Genomic DNA, 18,416 nt, shown 5'->3' on the forward strand with positions numbered 1-18,416 from the left:
TAACTTTTAGGGTCCCTCACTTGCAGGAGTTCTTGAAATGTGTTCCAATAGTCATGGTTTTGTGTTGTTTTTGTAAAATTTGCAGAAGTAAGCTTTTTTCTTTGTTTTTCTTTTTAATAGTTTTTTTTTTTTTTTTTTTTTTTTTTTTTTTTTTTTTTTGGTGGTGTCACTATTTTGAATTAGTATTTAATTGCATTACTTTATTTTATTTTATTTATTTATTTATTCTTTGAGACGGAGTCTCGCCCTGTCGCCCAGGCTGGAGTGCAGGGACGCAATCTCAGCTCACTGCAAGCTCCGCCTCCCGGGTTCACGCTATTCTCCCGCCTCAGCCTCCCGATTCGCTGGGAATACAGGCACCCGCCACCACACCCGGCTAATTTTTTGTATTTTTGGTAGAGACGGGGTTTCACTATGTCAGCCAGGATGGTCTTGATCTCCTGACCTTGTGATCCGCCTGCCTCGGCCTCCCAACGTGCTGGGATTACAGGCGTGAGACACTGCGCCCGGCCTCTTTTTTATTTTTAAAATATTTTTTGTACAATTTGTTTTATAAATGAGTTGGTCATTTTGTACCTTCCCTATGACCATCTTATCTCTGTTCGAATTATTGTAGTGACAAGAATCAGTCACTTAAGCTTATTTAAAATTATTTCTATTCAATAATATTTTTTGTTTATTTTAACTCTGGAAACAAGTTATTCATTTATGCTTTCAACAAGTATTCTATTACATATGATTAGGTTGGTACAAAAGTAATTGCAGTTTTTGTGGTTAAAAATAACGGCAAAAATTACAGTTACTTCTGCACCAACCTATATGCCAGGCCTTGTGCTAGATTCTGAGGGTCTAAAGATGCTCATAACCTGGCCCTTATCTTAGAGGAGCCACGGGAGAGTGGGTGAGAGGCATATAGGAACAGAGATTTTATGGTAAAGTACATAATCAGACTAACTGAGGGATGAACAAAGTGCTGTGGGCTCAGAGTGGACAGTGATGAGTTGGCAGGAGAAAGAGTTGAATACACTTGGAAAAACAGTGCAACTTTCTTCTTATGTCATACCTTACTCACTTGTCTTTCTTACAGATTTGTCCATTATGATTTTGTATTGGAAAGTGATTGGTGACAAATTTTTTATAATACATCATTGTGCGTCCCTGTATGCATACTACCTTGTACTGGTGAGTTCTAGGATTTTCTGTAGCCTAACTAGTAGACAAGATTGGGAATAGTGATGTAAGGGTGAACATAAATTAAACATACAATTCTTAGTTTTTAAAGACCATCTCCAGATGCATTCAGGGATTGCTTTTGTGATATGCTATCTTGTGTATTAACTAAAATAATAACTTTGTGTGTCTGTGTTGGTGTGTCTGTTTGTATTCATAGATTTTGAGACAGGCAGATGACCCTAATTCTTTGAATTTCCATTTAAAACCTTCAGGACTGTGTAGCTATAGATATTTGTCTGTATTTCTAGATGCATTTATGATTTAACAGCAAAGAGTATGAGCCAGCGAAAATATTTCTTTTCTGTTTAATTCCATGTGCAATTACATATACATCCATAATTACATTTAAGTAGTTCGGAGCAGTGGAGAAATCTTGCTCAGACTTTATCAGAATTCAAAGACCAAGGTTAATAGAGGATTCTTCCAAAAGATCTCAGGCAGTAAAGCATATTAAATTATGTATCTAAAATTTCTATGTATAGATTTGTAAACTAGCAACTTTATATTCCTTGTATGTTTGTTAGGTTTCTCTAGAATCATTTGGTTTTCAACATAAATATACCAACGAACTCAAGGTATATATTGCAACTGCAATTTTTTTTCCCTAAAGATGGTTGCTTTTTTATATGTCTGTCTTCTATTGTTATAGTATAAAATTTATCTTTTAAAGTGAATCTATTCATAGGGAAACAAAATAGGAAAAGTTAGATGAAATGATGAATCTTAACAGATGCTATAGATCTATGTTATTACCAATCTTACAGTAGTTACTCACTGACTATAAGAAGGTTTTTCTCTATGCAGTGAATTCCCAGGTCATTTTGTGCATTTTGTTATTCTAAGTAAAGCCAACAAAAATAATAATAATTATAATTTTGGGGGGGGAAATGGTCATGAAATTCTTATCACTTATGTAATAATGAGAGCTTGTATTTGGAAAGCACTTTGACTTAATACTTATGTAACCATTTAAGCTATTTGCAGTAAGCTTTTTTTCTTAAATGATTTTGTTATTAGAACAGAGTAAAACTTAAAGTGACAAATAGAAGCAAGTTCCCTGTAGGTTTAAAATGTATCCCTACTGAAGAAATAGTTGAAAAGTAAGATTCTTTGGAATTTAAGGTATTATAGGTTATGTAATGTCTTGATTGCTATTTTTGTATCTTCCTGCTATATTTACTGAGGTTTTAAAATTCTCTGGCAGAGTAATTTAGAACTTAATGAATCCTCTTCTGTCTATATAGAGAGGTACAAATCCTACAGCATTTTTTCCTGATACCCATCTTTCACCCCGGAGCAGGATACTAATTATCAAGGAAAACATGACAAGCTGATCTCTTATTCTAAGAGAAATGAACACATTTAGGCTTTAATCCCCAATTTTTAGGGACAAACTGCCATCCTTTGTACACCCTTTCTGATTACTTTGATAGCCTTCGTTTTTTTGTGTGTTCCTTGTGAATCACCTTCTATCTCCAATTAAACCATGCCTTTAGATAATGAGTTAGAATATATTTGGAAAACATTTAAACGTGAAAATCATTCAATATGCATCCATTTCCAAGCCCATTGTATTATTATTATTAATTTTCTTTTTTTTGAGATGGAGTCTCGCTCTGTCACCAGGCTGGAGTGCAGTGGTGTGATCCTGGCTGGGAAGAAGGGATAATGGGGAATTATTGTTTAATGGTACAGAGTTTCCATTTGGGAATATAGGAAGTTCTGGAGATGGATGGTGGTGATGGTTCTATAACAAAATGAATGTACTTAATGCCACTGAATTGTACACTTAAAAATTGTCAAAAGGGTAAATTTTATGTCATATATATTTTACCATAATAAAAAAGTTAAAGCAAGCTTATCAGATAACTGAAACACAGTTAGGAAGGAGAACTGATAACGTATTGGACAATGTATTACATTTTTAGAAAGGCTTCATCCTGGAACTATAAACTGAAACAAATGGGTGGAACTTAATAGTGATAAATGTTAAGTTTTGCATTTAGGTTCAACAATGCATAAGGATACAGAATGACCTGGAGGTGGTAGATGACTGTATCTCAGTTATGCCAATAGTATGTCACATCTGCTAAAACAGAAAGCTTTTTCAAATTTAGATTCTATTAGGGGAGGCATGGTATCCAATTCACACATAGTTTGCCCGGTCAGACCATATCCAAGACCATCATCATCTGAAGTCCCTAAACTTGCATTTATCTGGAACAGAGCTGCTAGTTAACTGTAGAGAGGAGATACTAGATTAGGTAGCTATTGTATTATAACAAACAATTGAAGGACCTAGAGATGTCAGCCTAGAAAAACTCAGAACTAGAAGGACATGATGGCCTTGAAATGTCCCTGGAAATGTGAAAGGACTACTCAGTGGAAAGGGGAGTAGACTTACTCTGGATTGATTCTGATGTTGAGACTAGGACCAATGGGGTGGTAAAGAGAGGTAGGGGAGACTTCTCTTTTATGGAAGAAAGACATCCTCAGTGTTTGGAAGATTATCACAATGGAAAGGCCTTTTAAAGTGGCTATTCTACTGTAAGATAGCTTTAATCAGATAGATACAAAAGTAGGTACAATCAGCAGAAGCTTTAGGTAGGAGCTTGCACTAAATAATCTTTAAGGTTTTATTCTAATTCTGAGATTTTGTGATGCAACTGTTTTGTTGAAATGATTTGATTTAGTTCTAATGCAAGAGAACTAGACAATGGGGGAATGAACAATAAGCTAAGTTATGTCACCAAGTTCTTAAGTAACCCTAGGAGGAAGGGGTGAAAGCAGCTGGCCTGCCAGTCCATTCACTTCCTTAGGGGACAGGAGGGGAGAAGAAGAAGGCATGTGGCCCAGTCTAATCTCCTTGTCAACAGGACTTAGGATAAATAGAGTACTGATGTTTGTTAGGAAGAAGAAACATTAACTCTGAAATGCCCTTAGCAGGGTGTCCCTGGGTAAGGATTACCTATAGTAAAGAACCCAGGATCTATAAGGCACAGCTCCTTGGAGAAGGTCATGTAGGCACACAGCAAAGAAAGAAAGACCTGGGTTGCCAGTGGCCCTTGATGTCCCAGACCTCTCTCTGCTTCATTTGAATTGTTTGATGCTCTCTATCTTTGTAACATTTAGTAGAGCTTAATGCTAGGTAGGAACACTGTTTCACATGAGTCTGATTTGGCAGTCCAATCCTGTGTGTTAGCTCAAACCTTCATCTCTGTCTTATAAGCAAATCATCAAAAGCCTTGAATGATTACAATTAAGCAAATAGTTATTAAACATAGTAATAGATTTTGTTTCCAAACCTCAATTCTAGGTTGATTGTACCCTGAAACGGTTTCCATTAATAGGTAATAGACTGACCCAGAGTCTCAAGCCCATTTCAATTGTGCTTGAGACTGTGGGTCAGTCTATTACCTGTTAAAAAATGCCCCATCATTGCCACTATAGAACACAGTCACATTTTTACACAGGATTCCAACTTGGGGTGCCCAGAACTTATTTCCTACCAACATATAGTTGTAGTGTAGTATGGTGCAGTGTAGTGTAGTATAGTAGGGAAAGGGTGCCCATTTCTGTCCAGGCCTTTGGTGGTAGAACAGTCAGTATTTAGTGCCATATTAGCAGTAGTAGGTGCATAACTTAGTTCTCTTTCCCCCCTACCTTTTAAACCTCTGGTCTTAGCCACTCTTAGCTGGTAGAAAAATTTCCCATAGTAAGAAAATCCGGACTTCCATAATCACTTGCTAAAAGGAGAATTTTCTTTTAAGCTGCGGAAGGGATCAGACAAATCCTGTTTTGTTTCCCCCTCACAGTCATGCAGAGGACATGGCAAATGTGGATTTTACTCTATGCAAATCTCCTTAAAGGTAGATGACAGAGTGGAGACACCACACTAACCATAAATTAGTTGTGAGTTTTGCCCTAATTTACCAACAATAAAGTATCAGAATTTGTAATTATTTAAAAATATTATAGAAAGACTTAATCCTATCCCTTTAATAGCATCTATCTCATTTGTATTTTAGTAGGTTTTCTTGACTAGGAGAGAAAAGGATAAAGTAATGAGGAATTACGCATAACCTGAATCTTATCGAATGGCCACCTATGCTGATGGACTTATGTGTCACCTATGATGCTATCTGTCATGGGTGTATTGGATTAAATGGGCCCAGAGTCACTGATATATTGATGGTGTACAGGACCAGAAAATATAGATGCAAGATTACTGAAGCATAGTTCTACACCTCAGTGTGACTCACAGAGGTTTTTTTTTTTAGGATTTTTTAATTTTTCTTTTTTTCCTACTGGCAGGATCAACCAGGTATTACAGAGGTTTTCAGCTAAGGAGGGTGGAGCATAGGGGGATAACGATAGATAGAACCAGTGGTTTCAATTAGGGATGTAAGATTTAAATATAAGATACTATTTAAAAATTAAAATGTCATCCAGGGATCAATCAGTAATACTGTAGTAATTTAAGGAATGGAAAGATCATTGTGTTAATTTCTGTTAATTTTTTTTCTGAATATAGATGTTTATTAAAAAAATTGAGTTTATAGAAATATAGGGTTTAGTAAGTAGAATGTTTTTTAGGTCTGATTCTCCAGAGATAACTACTGGTAGTACTTGATGTATATTCTTGCAGTTTATATAAGTTTTGCATAAATGTTCATATATATATTTATGCCTTTTGAATTTTCTAAGAGAGCTTTTGAGATAGATGGGATTTAAACTCAGCCTTCAAAAATATGCATATTTAGGTTGGAAAAAAAGTAGGGAAGGCTTCCTAGGTCAGAAGACATTTTGAGGAAAGTCACTGAGATGTCAGATCTTCATGGGTGATCTTGAGGACTTAGGCTGTCAGGGTATGGGATTTGCATAGATATGAGTGATGGTTCTACATTTGGATGAGTAAGATAGGGCCAGCCAATAGGTGGAGTGAAAATTCTAACTCACCAGCCTTGCATTTTTGCTTTTCATGGAATAGTTGTAGGATCTTTAGCCAGAAAATAACTTGATACAATTGGCATGTTAGAAAGATAAAGCTGATGGTGATATGCAGAAAAAATCTGATTGGGGGAGAGGTGATTGAAGTAATATAGGTGACAGATTACAAAGAAGCTAATTTTGATGGTTATAGCGGTGATTGTATTAATGAGGAGGAAACAAATCTGAGTCACTTTGCAATGAGTAGAGCACAGTATCTAATTTGGATTTCAGGGAAGGAAGGGAAAGAAGAGACCAAAATGATCCAGAGCACTAAAGGAAGGTGACACCATGGAAGGAAATGGGAGAAGCAGTTTGGAGAGATACTTTGAGATGTTAAGAGGTTTTTGGAGATGCATGGCTATCCCAGGAGAAAGTGGCCCATATGCCATTAGAAATGAAGGTTTGTGTAAAGGGCAGTGCAGTCAGGGTCAGGGACCAGAAAAAGGATGATCAGGCAAAGGAGAACTCAGAAGGTAGAAAGAGAACCATAAAAGAATGCATTTGGAAATCAGTGGTTTCCAAAAGCAATATTGGAGGCAATATTCCCTAAAAGCAATATTGTAAATAAAAAGCTGAGATAAATAATGTTTTAGCAGAGTCCATTAAAAAAAGTTATTATAGGTAATTCGTTTTTATTTGAGGATTAGGAAATATTGACAAGCAAAAAGAAAAAATGATGCCCCAGTCTCACAACCTATATAACTATTATGTTATTTACTTACTTAACAGTTACATTGAGGAATGTACTTTTTTCCTATATGCATCCGTGTATATGCGTATATCAAAAACAGCATTTCTCATATAAATATATAACATGTATATTATAAAAATGTGATCAAAATGAAAATTTAAATTTTCATTTTACACATTGAAGTGGCAATCTTGGGTCAGAAAGCAAGGAACCTATCAAAGACTAATGGGACCGTGTCAAAAGGACACAAGATCCAATATGAAGGCTCTTCTCTTGGCTTAAAATGTGACATTTTGATCATCAATTAGAATAATGACTGTGGTTGATTGAAATCCACTGACTCATGAGTTCTTAATTATATTTTTAAAAAATGAAAGGAGAAAGCAAGCCAGTTGGGCAGTCTTGCTTGATGTCTCATGTGGGTGCTGTTAAATGGCAGCTGAGGCTGGAATTATCTAAAGGCTCATTGGTAGGAGTTCAGTGGGAAAGTATCTATATGTGGTCCTTCCATGTAGCTTGGGCTTTTCTCACAGCCTCGTAATTGTGTTCTGAAGAACATTTCAAGAGTGATTGTTCCAAGAGACCCAGGAGGAAGCTGCAAAACTTCTTAGGATGTGGCTTCAGAAGACTCACTACATAGGTAATTCCAGTATATTCTATTTATCAAGTGAGTTGCTAACGGCAGTTCAGATTTAAGTGGTGGGAAATAAGACCATCTCTTGATATGAGGAACATGTTGCACATACAGGGAGGGAAGGAATTTATGTGGCCATGTTCAGAGACTGTCCACATCTTGATTTGTCAATGTTGGGTAATAATGTTAGATAGTATTTTCTTGCTATGGTGGACAAGAATTTAATGTTCATACCTCTATTGGTCTTCCCTTCTTCCTCCCAATGTAGTTAGGGAATGCTAGTTGTCTCTCAGTTCCTTTTAAAACTTTAAGTATTCTTATTTCTGGTCCTACAGCATCCCTTGATACTTATTTATTTATTTATTTATTTATTTAATTTATTTTTTTGAGACAGAGTCTCATTCTGTTGCCCAGGCTGGAGTGCAGTGGCAGTGTCAGGGCTCACTGCAGCCTTGACCTCCCAGGGCCAAGCGATCTTCCTGCCTCAGCCTCCTGAGTAGCTGGGACCATAGACATTCACCACTATACCTGGCTAATTTTTAAAAATTTTCTGTAGAGATGGGGTCAGCCTATGTTGCCCAGGCTGGTCTCAAACCACTGGGCTCAAGTGATCCTCCTGCATCCCAAAGTGCTAGGATTACAGGCATGAATCACCACCCCTGGCCTCTTGATACTTTTTTAAAAAAATTAATTAATATTTTAAATTATACTTTAAGTTCTAGGGTATATGTGCACAATGTGCAGATTTGTTACATATGTGTACATGTGCCATGTTGGTGTGCTGCACCCATTAACTCGTCATTTACATTAGGTGTATCTCCTAATGCTATCCCTTCCCCGTTCCCCCACCCCACAACAGGCCCCGATGTGTGATGTTCCCCTTCCTGTGTCCAAGTGTTCTCACTGTTTAGTTCCCACCTGTGAGTGAGAACACACGGTATTTGGTTTTCTGTCCTTGCGATAGTTTGCTGAGAATGATGGTTTCCAGCTTCATCCATGTCCCTACAAAGGACATTAACTCATCCTTTTTTATGGCTGCATAGTATTCCATGGTGTATATGTGCCACATTTTCTTAGTCCAGTCTGTCATTGATGAACATTTGGGTTGGTTCCAAGTCTTTGCTATTGTGAATAGTGCCGCAGTAAACATATGTGTGCATGTGTCTTTATAGCAGTATGATTTATAATCCTTTGGGTATATACCCAGTAATGGATTGCTGGGTCAGATGGTATTTCTAGTTCTAGATCCTTGAGGAATCGCCACACTGTCTTCCACAATGGTTGAACTAGTTTACAGTCCTGCCAACAGTGTAAAAGTGTTCCTATTTCTCCACATGCTCTCCAGCATCTGTTGTTTCCTGACTTTTTTATAATCGCCATTCTAACTGGTGTGAGATGGTATCTCATTGTGGTTTTGATGTGCATTTCTCTGATGGTCAGTGGTGATGAGCATTTTTTCATGTGTCTGTTGGCTGATCAATGTTTTCTTTTGAGAAGTGTCTGTTCATATCCTTTGCCCACTTTTTGATGGGGCTGTTTGATTTTTTCTTGTAAATTTATTTGAGTTCTTTGTAGATTTTGGATATTAGCCCTTTGTCAGATGGGTAGATTGTAAAAATTTTCTCCCATTGTGTAGGTTGCCTGTTCACTCCGATGGTAGTTTCTTTTGCTGTGCAGAAGCTCTTTAGTTTAATTGGGTGTTTTAGTCATGAAGTCCTTGCCCATGCCTGTGTCCTGAATGGTATTGCCTAGGTTTTCTTCTAGGGTTTCTTATTGTTTTAGGTCTAACATTTAAGTCTTTAATCCATGTTGAATTAATTTTTGTATAAGGTGTAAGGAAGGGATCCAGTTTCAGCTTTCTACATGTGGCTAGCCAGTTTTCCCAGCACCATTTATTAAATAGGGAATCCTTTCCCCATTGCTTGTTTTTGTCAGATTTGTCAAAGATCAGATGGTTGTAGATGTATGGTATTATTTCTGAGGGCTCTGTTCTGTTCCATTGGTCTATATCTCTGTTTTGGTACCAGTACCATGCTGTTTTGGTTACTGTAGCCTTGTAGTATAGTTTGAAGTCAGGTAGTGTGATGCCTCCAGCTTTGTTCTTTTGGCTTAGGGTTGTCTTGGCAATGTGGGCTCTTTTTTGGTTCCATATGAACTTTAAAGTAGTTTTTTCCAATTCTGTGAAGAAAGTCATTGATAGCTTGATGGGGATGGCATTGAATCTATAAATTACCTTGGGCAGTATGGCCATTTTCACGATATTGATTCTTCCTATCTATGAGCATGGAATGTTCTTCCATTTGTTTGTGTCCTCTTTTATTTCGTTGAGCAGTGGTTTGTAGTTCTCCTTGAAGAGGTCCTTCACGTCCCTTGTAAGTTGGATTTCTAGGTATTTTATTCTCTTTGAAGGAATTGTGAATGGGAGTTCATTCATGATTTGGCTCTCTGTTTGTCTGTTATTGGTGTATAAGAAGGCTTGTGATTTTTGCACATTGATTTTGTATCCTGAGACTTTGCTGAAGTTGCTTATCAGCTTAAGGAGATTTTGGGCTGAGACGATGGGGTTTTCTAGATATACAATCATGTCATCTGCAAACAGAGACAATTTAACTTCCTCTTTTCCTAACTGAATACCCTTTATTTCTTTCTCCTGCCTGATTGCCCTGGCCAGAACTTCCAACACTGTGTTGAATAGGACTGGTGAGAGAGGGCATCACTGTCTTGTGCCAGTTTTCAAAAGGAATGCTTCCAGTTTTTGCCCATTCAGTTTGACATTGGCTGTCGGTTTGTCATAAATAGCTCTTATTATTTTGAGATACATTCCATCAATACCTAGTTCATTGAGAGTTTTTAGCATGAAGGGCTGTTGAATTTTGTCAAAGGCCTTTTCTGCATCTGTTGAGATAATCATGTGATTTTTGTCTTTGGTTCTGTTTATATGATAGATTATGTTTATTGATTTGCATATGTTGAACCAGCCTTGCATCCATGGGATGAAGCCAACTCGATCATGGTGGATAAGCTTTTTGATGTGCTGCTGGATTCGGTTTGCCAGTATTTTATTGAGGAGTTTTTCACTGATGTTCATCAGGGATATTGGTCTAAAATTCTCTTTTTTTGTTGTGTCTCTGCCAGGCTTTGGTATCAGGATGATGCTGGCCTCATAAAATGAGTTAGGAGGATTCCCTCTTTTTCTGTTGATTGGAATAGTTTCAGAAGGAATGGTACCAGCTCCTCTTTGTACCTCTGGTAGAATTCGGCTGTGAGTCCGTCTGGTCCTGGACTTTTTTTGGTTTGTAGGCTATTAATTATTGCCTCAATTTCAGAGCCTGTTACTGGTCTATTCAGGGATTTGACTTCTTCCTGGTTTAGTCTTGGGAGGGTGTATGTGTCCAGGAATTTATCCATTTCTTCTAGATTTTCTAATTTATTTGCATAGAGGTGTTTATAGTATTATCTGATGGTAGTTTGTATTTCTGTGGGATTGGTGGTGATATCCCCTTTATCATTTTTTATGTGTGGATTTGATTCTTCTCTCTTTTCTTCTTTATTAGTCTTGCTAGTGGCCTGTCAGTTCTGTTGATCTTTTCAAAAAACCAGCTACTGGATTCATTGATTTTTTGAAGGCTTTTTTGTGTCTCTGTCTCCTTCAGTTCTGCTCTGATCTTAGTTTCTTGCCTTCTGCTAGCTTTTGAATGTGTTTGCTCTTGCTTCTCTAGTTCTTTTTTTTTTTTTTTTGAGATGGAGTCTCGCTCTGTCACCCAGGCTGGAGTGCAGTGGCCGGATCTCAGCTCACTGCAAGCTCCGCCTCCCGGGTTCACGCCGTTTTCCTGCCTCAGCCTCCGGAGTAGCTGGGACTACAGGCACCTGCCACCTCGCCCGGCTAGTTTTTTGTAGTTTTAGCAGAGATGGATGGGGTTTCACTGTGTTAGCCAGGATGGTCTCGATCTCCTGACCTCGTGATCCACCCGTCTCAGCCTCCCAAAGTGCTGGGATTACAGGCTTGAGCCACCGCGCCCGGCCGCTTCTCTAGTTCTTTCAATTGTGATGTTAGGGTATCAATTTTAGATCTTTCCTGCTTTCTCTTGTGGGCATTTAGTGCTATAAATTTCCCTCTACACACTGCTTTAAATGTGTCCCAGAGATTCTGCTGTTGTGTCTTTGTTCTCATTGGTTTCAAAGAACATCTTTATTTCTGCCTTCATTTCATTACATACCCAGTAGTCATTCAGGAGTGGGTTGTTCAGTTTCCATGTAGTTGAGCAGTTTTGAGTGAGTTTCTTAATCCTGAGTTCTAGTTTGATTGCACTGTGGTCTGAAAGACAGTTTGTTATAATTTCTGTTCTTTTACATTTGCTGAGGAGTGCTTTACTTCCAACTATGTGGTCAATTTTGGAATAAGTGCAATGTGGTGCTGAGAAGAATGTATATTCTATTGATTTGGGGTGGAGAGTTCTGTAGATGTCTATTAGGTCCTCTTGGTGCAGAGCTGAGTTCAAGTCCTGGATATCCTTGTTAACCTTCTGTCTCGTTGATCTGTCTAGTGTTGACAGTGGGGTGTTAAAGTCTCCCATTATTATGGTGTAAGAGTCTAAGTCTCTTTGTGGGTCTCTAAGGACTTGCTTTATGAATCTGGGTGCTCCTGTGTTGGGTGCATGTATATTTAGGATAGTTAGCTCTTCTTGTTGAATTGATCCCTTTATCATTATGTAATAGCTTTCTTTGTCTCTTTTGATCTTTGTTGGTTTAAAGTCTGTTTTATCAGAGACTAGGATTGCAACCCCTGCTTTTTTTTGTTTTCCATTTGCTTGGTAGATCTTCCTCCATCCCTTTATTTTGAGCCTATGTGTGTCTTTGCATGTGAGATGGGTCTCCTGAATACAGCACACTGATGGGTCTTGACTCTTAATCCAATTTGCCAGTCTGTATCTTTTAATTGGAGCATTTAGCCCATTTACATTTAAGGTTAATATTATTATATGTGAATTTGATCCTGTCATTATGATGTTAGCTGGTTATTTTGCCCATTAGTTGATGCAGTTTCTTCCTAGCATCGATGATCTTTACAATTTGGCATGCATTTGCAGCGGTTGTTACTGGTTGTTCCTGTCCATGTTTAGTGCTTCCTTCAGGAGCTCTTGTAAGGCAGGCCTGGTGGTGACAAAATCTGTCAGCATTTGCTTGTCTGTAAAGGATTTTATTTCTCCTTCACTTATGAAGATTAGTTTGGCTGGATATGGAATTCTGCATTGAAGATTCCTTTCTTTAAGAATGTTGAATATTGGTGGCCCACTCTCTTCTGGCTTGTAGAGTTTTTGCCGAGATATCTGCTGTTAGTCTGATGGGCTTCCCTTTGTGGGTAACCCGACCTTTCTCTCTGGCTGCCCTTAACATTTTTTACCTTCATTTCAACTTTGGTGAATCTGACAATTATGTGTCTTGGAGTTGGCTTTTCTCGAGGAAATATCTTTGTGACATTCTCTGTATTTCCTGAATTTGAATGTTGGCTGCCTTGCTAGGTTGGGGAAGTTCTCCTGGATAATGTCCTGAAGAGTGTTTTCCAACCTGGTTCCGTTCTCCCCGTCACTTTCAGGTATACCAATCAGACATAGATTTGGTCTTTTCACATAGTCCCGTATTTCTTGGAGGCTTTGTTCATTTCTTTTTACTCTTTTTTCTCTAAAGTTCTCTTCTCACTTCATTTCATTCATTTGATCTTTAATCACTGACACCATTTCTTCCACTTGATTGAATTGGCTACTGAAGCTTGTGCATGCGTCAGGTAGTTCTTGTGCCATGGTTTTCAGCTCCATCAAGTCATTTAAGGTCTTCTCTATGCTGTTTATTCTAGTTAGCCATTCGTCTAATCTTTTTTCAAGGTTTTTAGCTTCTTTGCTATGGGTTCGAACATCCTCCTTTAGCTCGGAGAAGTTTGTTGTTATTGATAGTCTGAAGCCTTCTACTCTCAACTCATCAAAGTCATTCTCCATCCAGCTTTGTTCTGTTGCTGGCGAGGAGCTGCATTCCTTTGGAAGAGAAGAGCTGCTCTGATTTTTAGAATTTTCAGCTTTTCTGCTGTGGTTTCTTCCCATCTTTGTGGTTTTATCTACCTTTGGTCTTTGATGATGGTGATGTACAGATGGGGCTTTGGTGTGGATATCCTTTCTGTTAGTTTTCCTTCTAACAGTCAGGACCCTCAGTTGCGGGTCTGTTGGAGTTTGCTGGTGGTCCACTCCAGACCTGTTTGCCTCGGTATCACCATCAGAGGCTCTAGAACAGCAAATATTGCAGAATGACAGATGTTGCTGCCTGATCCTTCCTCTGGAAGCTTCATCTCAGAGGGGCACCCGGCCGTATGAGGTGTCAGTCGGCCCCTACTGGGAGGTGCCTCCCAGTTAGGCTACTTGGGGGTCAGGGACCCACTTGAGGAGGCAGTCTGTTCGTTCTCAGATCTCAAACTCTGTGCTGGGAGAACCACTGCTCTCTTCAAAGCTGTCAGACAGGGATGTTTAAGTCTGCAGAAGTTTCTGCTGCCTTTTTTTCAGCTATGCCCTGCCCCCAGAGGTAGAGTCTACAGAGGCAGGCAGGCCTCCTTGAGCTGTGGTGGGCTCCACCCAGTTTAAAAGCATTAACCCTTTGTTATAGATTTCTTGGAATAGGATCAGAGGAGTTCAGTAATAGGCACAAGGTCACACGGCTTGTAAGGGCAGAGCTATAACCCTGGTTTGTCTTTCTTTTAGACTACATCCTATTGCTCCTTAGTTTGCTAGTGTGCTTACTAACTGTCTGCTTCTAGATGTTTTACTTCTGTTACATGGGCCCTACATTCCCCTACCTCTTCTGCGTGCTTACCCACTTTTACCAGCCTTGCTTCACTAAATCTAAATGTATCAATGTTTGGAGATTCAGACATTTTTATTTTCTCATAACAAGTTTGATAACTTCTAATTCTGTTCCACTGGTATCTTTATGAGATTAAAATCTGGATGATTTTCTCTTTTCTTTTGGAATGAAATGTGAGTGTTCTTTTTTTTTTTTTTTTTTTTTAAGAGACAGGGTCTCACTAATGTTGCCCTTACTGGGCTCAAATGATCCCCCTGCCTCAGCCTCCTGAAGGCTGGGATTATAGGCATGAGCCACCACGTCTAGCCAAAGGCTAATATTCTGATAATCCTCCCTCCCACTCAGAAATAGGCCTGAAGGACTCTTTGGATTTTGACTTTAGAGGTGATGTGCTTGTTTAACAGCAGTGAGAAGGCAAGGTTTAACTCAGGAAACATGGACCAGGCACTGTGTGAGGCTTTATGGATATAGTAGTGAATAAGGAACAGGAAATGTAGATATTTGCAAGGAGCTAAGTACTTTAATAGATAAACAGAGGCATCTGTGGAGACAGTTGACTGGGGGTTCTCCCAGCTAAGAGTTAAGGGGTCAGGAAAAACTGTTCTAGAGGAATGTAGCAGGTCCACCTTAAGAGCTGTGCAGTCTGGGGTAGGTGTTTATAAACCTTTGCTCAGCACGGTTTCTGAGAAGTAGGGAGCTAGGTCCTTGGGGCTTATAGATGCCTGGCAATTTCTAGACTAGGAAAGCACTTCTCTCACTTTAGTATACCTTGGAATCACCTGGAGGGCCTGCAAAACACAGCTGCTGGTCCCACCCCTCATGGTTTCCCATTCAGTATGTCTTGGATGGGGCCCAGGGATATGCATATCTAGCAAGTTCCCAGGTCATGCTGATGCTCTTATCTGGGAACTACACGAGAACCATTGGGCTAGAAATACTAGAACTAACCATTCTCTTTGGGAAGAGGAGAGAGGAATGAGAAGGGCCAAGATGTTATGCCCAATTTTTTTCAAATTCAAGAGACAGTTTCCTCAAAGTGTGGAAACTTTGCACTTTGGCCAAAGTTGTTTAGATGAACATAACATCAGATTTACCATTTTTACAATGACTCTTTTAGTACTTAATGAAAATCATGAAGTCAAGTTTTATCTGATATTTATTTGGTACTTTGGTTAATACTTTTAACTCTTTACCAATATGAAAGGAGTTGGAAAAAGTAATCTTTTAAACTCTCAAAAAAGGTCATATAGTATATTTCGTGATTTTTTTTTTAATTTTTAAAGTTAATATTAACTAGAGAGAAATTTTTAGAATCTTTTAAAATTTTGTTTTAAGAAACTGTCTCGCCGTGTCACCCAGGCTGGTGTGCAGTAGTGTGATCACAGTTTACAGCCACAACCTCAAACTTCTGGATTCAGGTGATCTTCCTGCCTTAGCTAAGTAGCTGAGTCAGACTACAGGTGTGCACCATTGCACCCAGTCTAAAATGGTTTTTAAAGTTTAATTAAGGCTCAGGCTGTTGCTGCTATAGTATTTTGATATTTTACATGACTTTGGGGAGTCTGCTTTAAAATACTTTATAAGTTGTATAAAAATAAATTTTGGTATTTGATCTCATCTTTGGAAAAACTATTTATTTGAAGGATATAGTAAGAAATTTAGCAAGACTTTTGGCTGACCTTAGGAACACATTAACTAATAACGTTTTGCAGCAGTCTGATCTGTCATGTTCTCTAAATATTGAATGTAGTTATGTAGAATGCCATAGACTTAGAACAACTAAAGAGAATTGTTAGGAAAAATAGATCAGAAGAAAAATCACCTTTGAGGGGAGAAAGTCAGTGTTATGAATGAGAGAAGTTATCCTTAAGGAGTAAAAAGTTCACTTATAATTTTTTTAATGCTTCATGTTTATTATATACATGAATTTATCTTAGTGAGGGATTATAATAATACAAATCTTTCTTTCTTTTTTTTTTTTTTTTTTGAGACAGAGTTTCACTCTGTCACCCATACTGGAGTGCAGTGGCACGATCTCGGCTCACTGCAAGCTCCGCCTCCCGGGTTCACCCCATTCTCCTGCCTCAGCCTCCTGAGTAGCTGGGACTACAGGTGCCCGCCACCACGCCCAGCTAATTTTTTGTATTTTTAGTAGAGATGGGGTTTCACCGTGTTAGCCAGGATGGTCTTGATCTCCTGACCTCGTAATCCACCTGCTTCGTCCTCCTCCTGGGATTACAGGCGTGAGCCACCACACCCAGCCATAATACAAATCTTTCTAAGATGTTTGTGTCTGGCTGAAGTAAGAATCTCATTAAAATAACTTTTTCCTTTCATTTTTTTGTCCCCTTGAGTGATATTTTAGTTGTGTACTATTTTCAAAGTTCTCCTTGCCCTAATTCACTATAGAATTTAACTAAAGAGGTAGCAAAAAAACCAGAACATTTAATTTGTCTTGTTTTACTTTACTTGTTATTTTAACTTCTTCTTAAATATTCCAAGCAATTCTTTTGAGAAAACTCACCTAAACTTTGAAAAGGCACCAAATTTTTTCATTAAAAAAGCATACAAAATACCTACGGAGTTTGAAATGCAAATGGCAATTTGTTCCTTATTATCTTTAAAGTGCTTCTTTATGCTGAATAAATTAGAGGGCTCAGACATTTGTGCTTTTCTCATCCCTTTGCTTTTTTTTTTTTAGCTGCAAATGTGATTTTGAATATACATTAAAATGAATTATTTGTTATTTTTAATTTTTGTATAGAGATGGAGTTTTGCTGTGTTTGCCCAGGCTGGTCTCGAACCTCTGGGCTCAAGTGATCTTGCCTCGGCCTCCCAATGTGCTGGGATTACCTGTGTGAGCCACCATGCCCAGCCTAAATGCATTTATAATAAAACAAAGATAAGAGTGGCCTATTCAGAGCTGTCCTAGTCCTACCATTTTACCACTGAAAATCCTGCAGCCTGGGAAACCCCTTCCTGTGATACAACAAAATCATGGCAACTCTGATTTGCAGTTCACAGTAATGGATCATCCGCTGATGCAACCTAAGTGTGTTGTATGTGTTGTAATTGTGAGCAGTAACAGTCTATCATTGACTTTGCCCATTGGAGTAACTGTTGTGATTTGTATTGACATAGTGTTAGTTTAGCCTACCACACTGTGAATACTGTGACTATTTTCTGAGAGTTCAGATAATGAAAATGAGAACAGTTATGATATCAACACCAGAGTGTCCCAGATGTCACTGAGAAGGAAAGTTATTATTGTATATGGAAATCTGTGGTATTTTATATATATTAGTATATAATGATACGTTATAGACAGAGGGAAAGACACATAAAATTTAATTAGGGAGATAATACAGAACATATTGCACAATAGGCAGGAAAGAATTTGGGATCGGACATTGTTATGGGTTGAATTGTGTCCCCTCCAAAATTCATAGGTTGAAATCCTAACTCCCAATACCTTAGAATGTAACCTCAGTTGGAAACAGGGTCATCGTAGATGTAGTTAGTTGAGTTTGTATTAAAATATGGTGGGCCCCTAATCTGCTATAACTGGTATCCTTATGAAAAGGGGAAATTTGGGCACAGACATGCACACAGGGATAATGCCACGTGGAGACTGGAGTTAGGCTGCCACAAGCCAAGGAACTGCAGGAAGCTGGCAGAGAGTCCTAGAACAGATTCTTCCCTAGTGCCTGCAGAGAGCACATGATCCTGTTAACCCCTTGATCTTGGACTTCTAGCCTCCGTAACTGTGAGACAATACATTTCTGTTGCTTAAGCCACCCAGTTTTTGGTACTTTGTTATGACAGCACTAGCAAACTAATACAGGCTTGATGGAGGAGATGTGCAAGCACCTAAGGAGACCGTGTCTCTCAAGTCTGGGATAAGACAGGCAAGCACATGTAAATTAATCTGCACTTCTTCCATCTTGTTTAAATAAAAGCATTTATTATAACAGAAAACTAGTATAGAATAATAATTTCAAATAAATACCTATTCTTCATATT

General features: G+C 38.5%; 2 protein-coding genes across 9 annotated transcripts in view; one reads left to right on the forward strand and one right to left on the reverse strand.

Annotated features, from left to right (window-relative positions):
• The window catches only part of ALG14 (ALG14 UDP-N-acetylglucosaminyltransferase subunit), a 435,379-nt gene that overhangs the window by 173,830 nt on the left and 243,133 nt on the right, over positions 1–18,416 (reverse strand). The gene's annotated exons all lie outside the window — the stretch shown is intronic.
• The window catches only part of TLCD4 (TLC domain containing 4), a 116,908-nt gene that overhangs the window by 72,334 nt on the left and 26,158 nt on the right, over positions 1–18,416 (forward strand). For all 8 annotated transcript variants that reach the window (XM_050778347.1, XM_050778355.1, XM_050778323.1 and 5 more), the window contains one exon: positions 1,088–1,182. In XM_050778347.1, the coding sequence (XP_050634304.1) occupies positions 1,088–1,182 (95 nt within the window). The remainder of the gene's footprint in view (positions 1–1,087; positions 1,183–18,416) is intronic.

This window comes from Macaca thibetana, chromosome 1 (assembly GCF_024542745.1).
Source record: "Macaca thibetana thibetana isolate TM-01 chromosome 1, ASM2454274v1, whole genome shotgun sequence".
In the NCBI taxonomy this organism is placed as follows: domain Eukaryota; kingdom Metazoa; phylum Chordata; class Mammalia; order Primates; family Cercopithecidae; genus Macaca; species Macaca thibetana.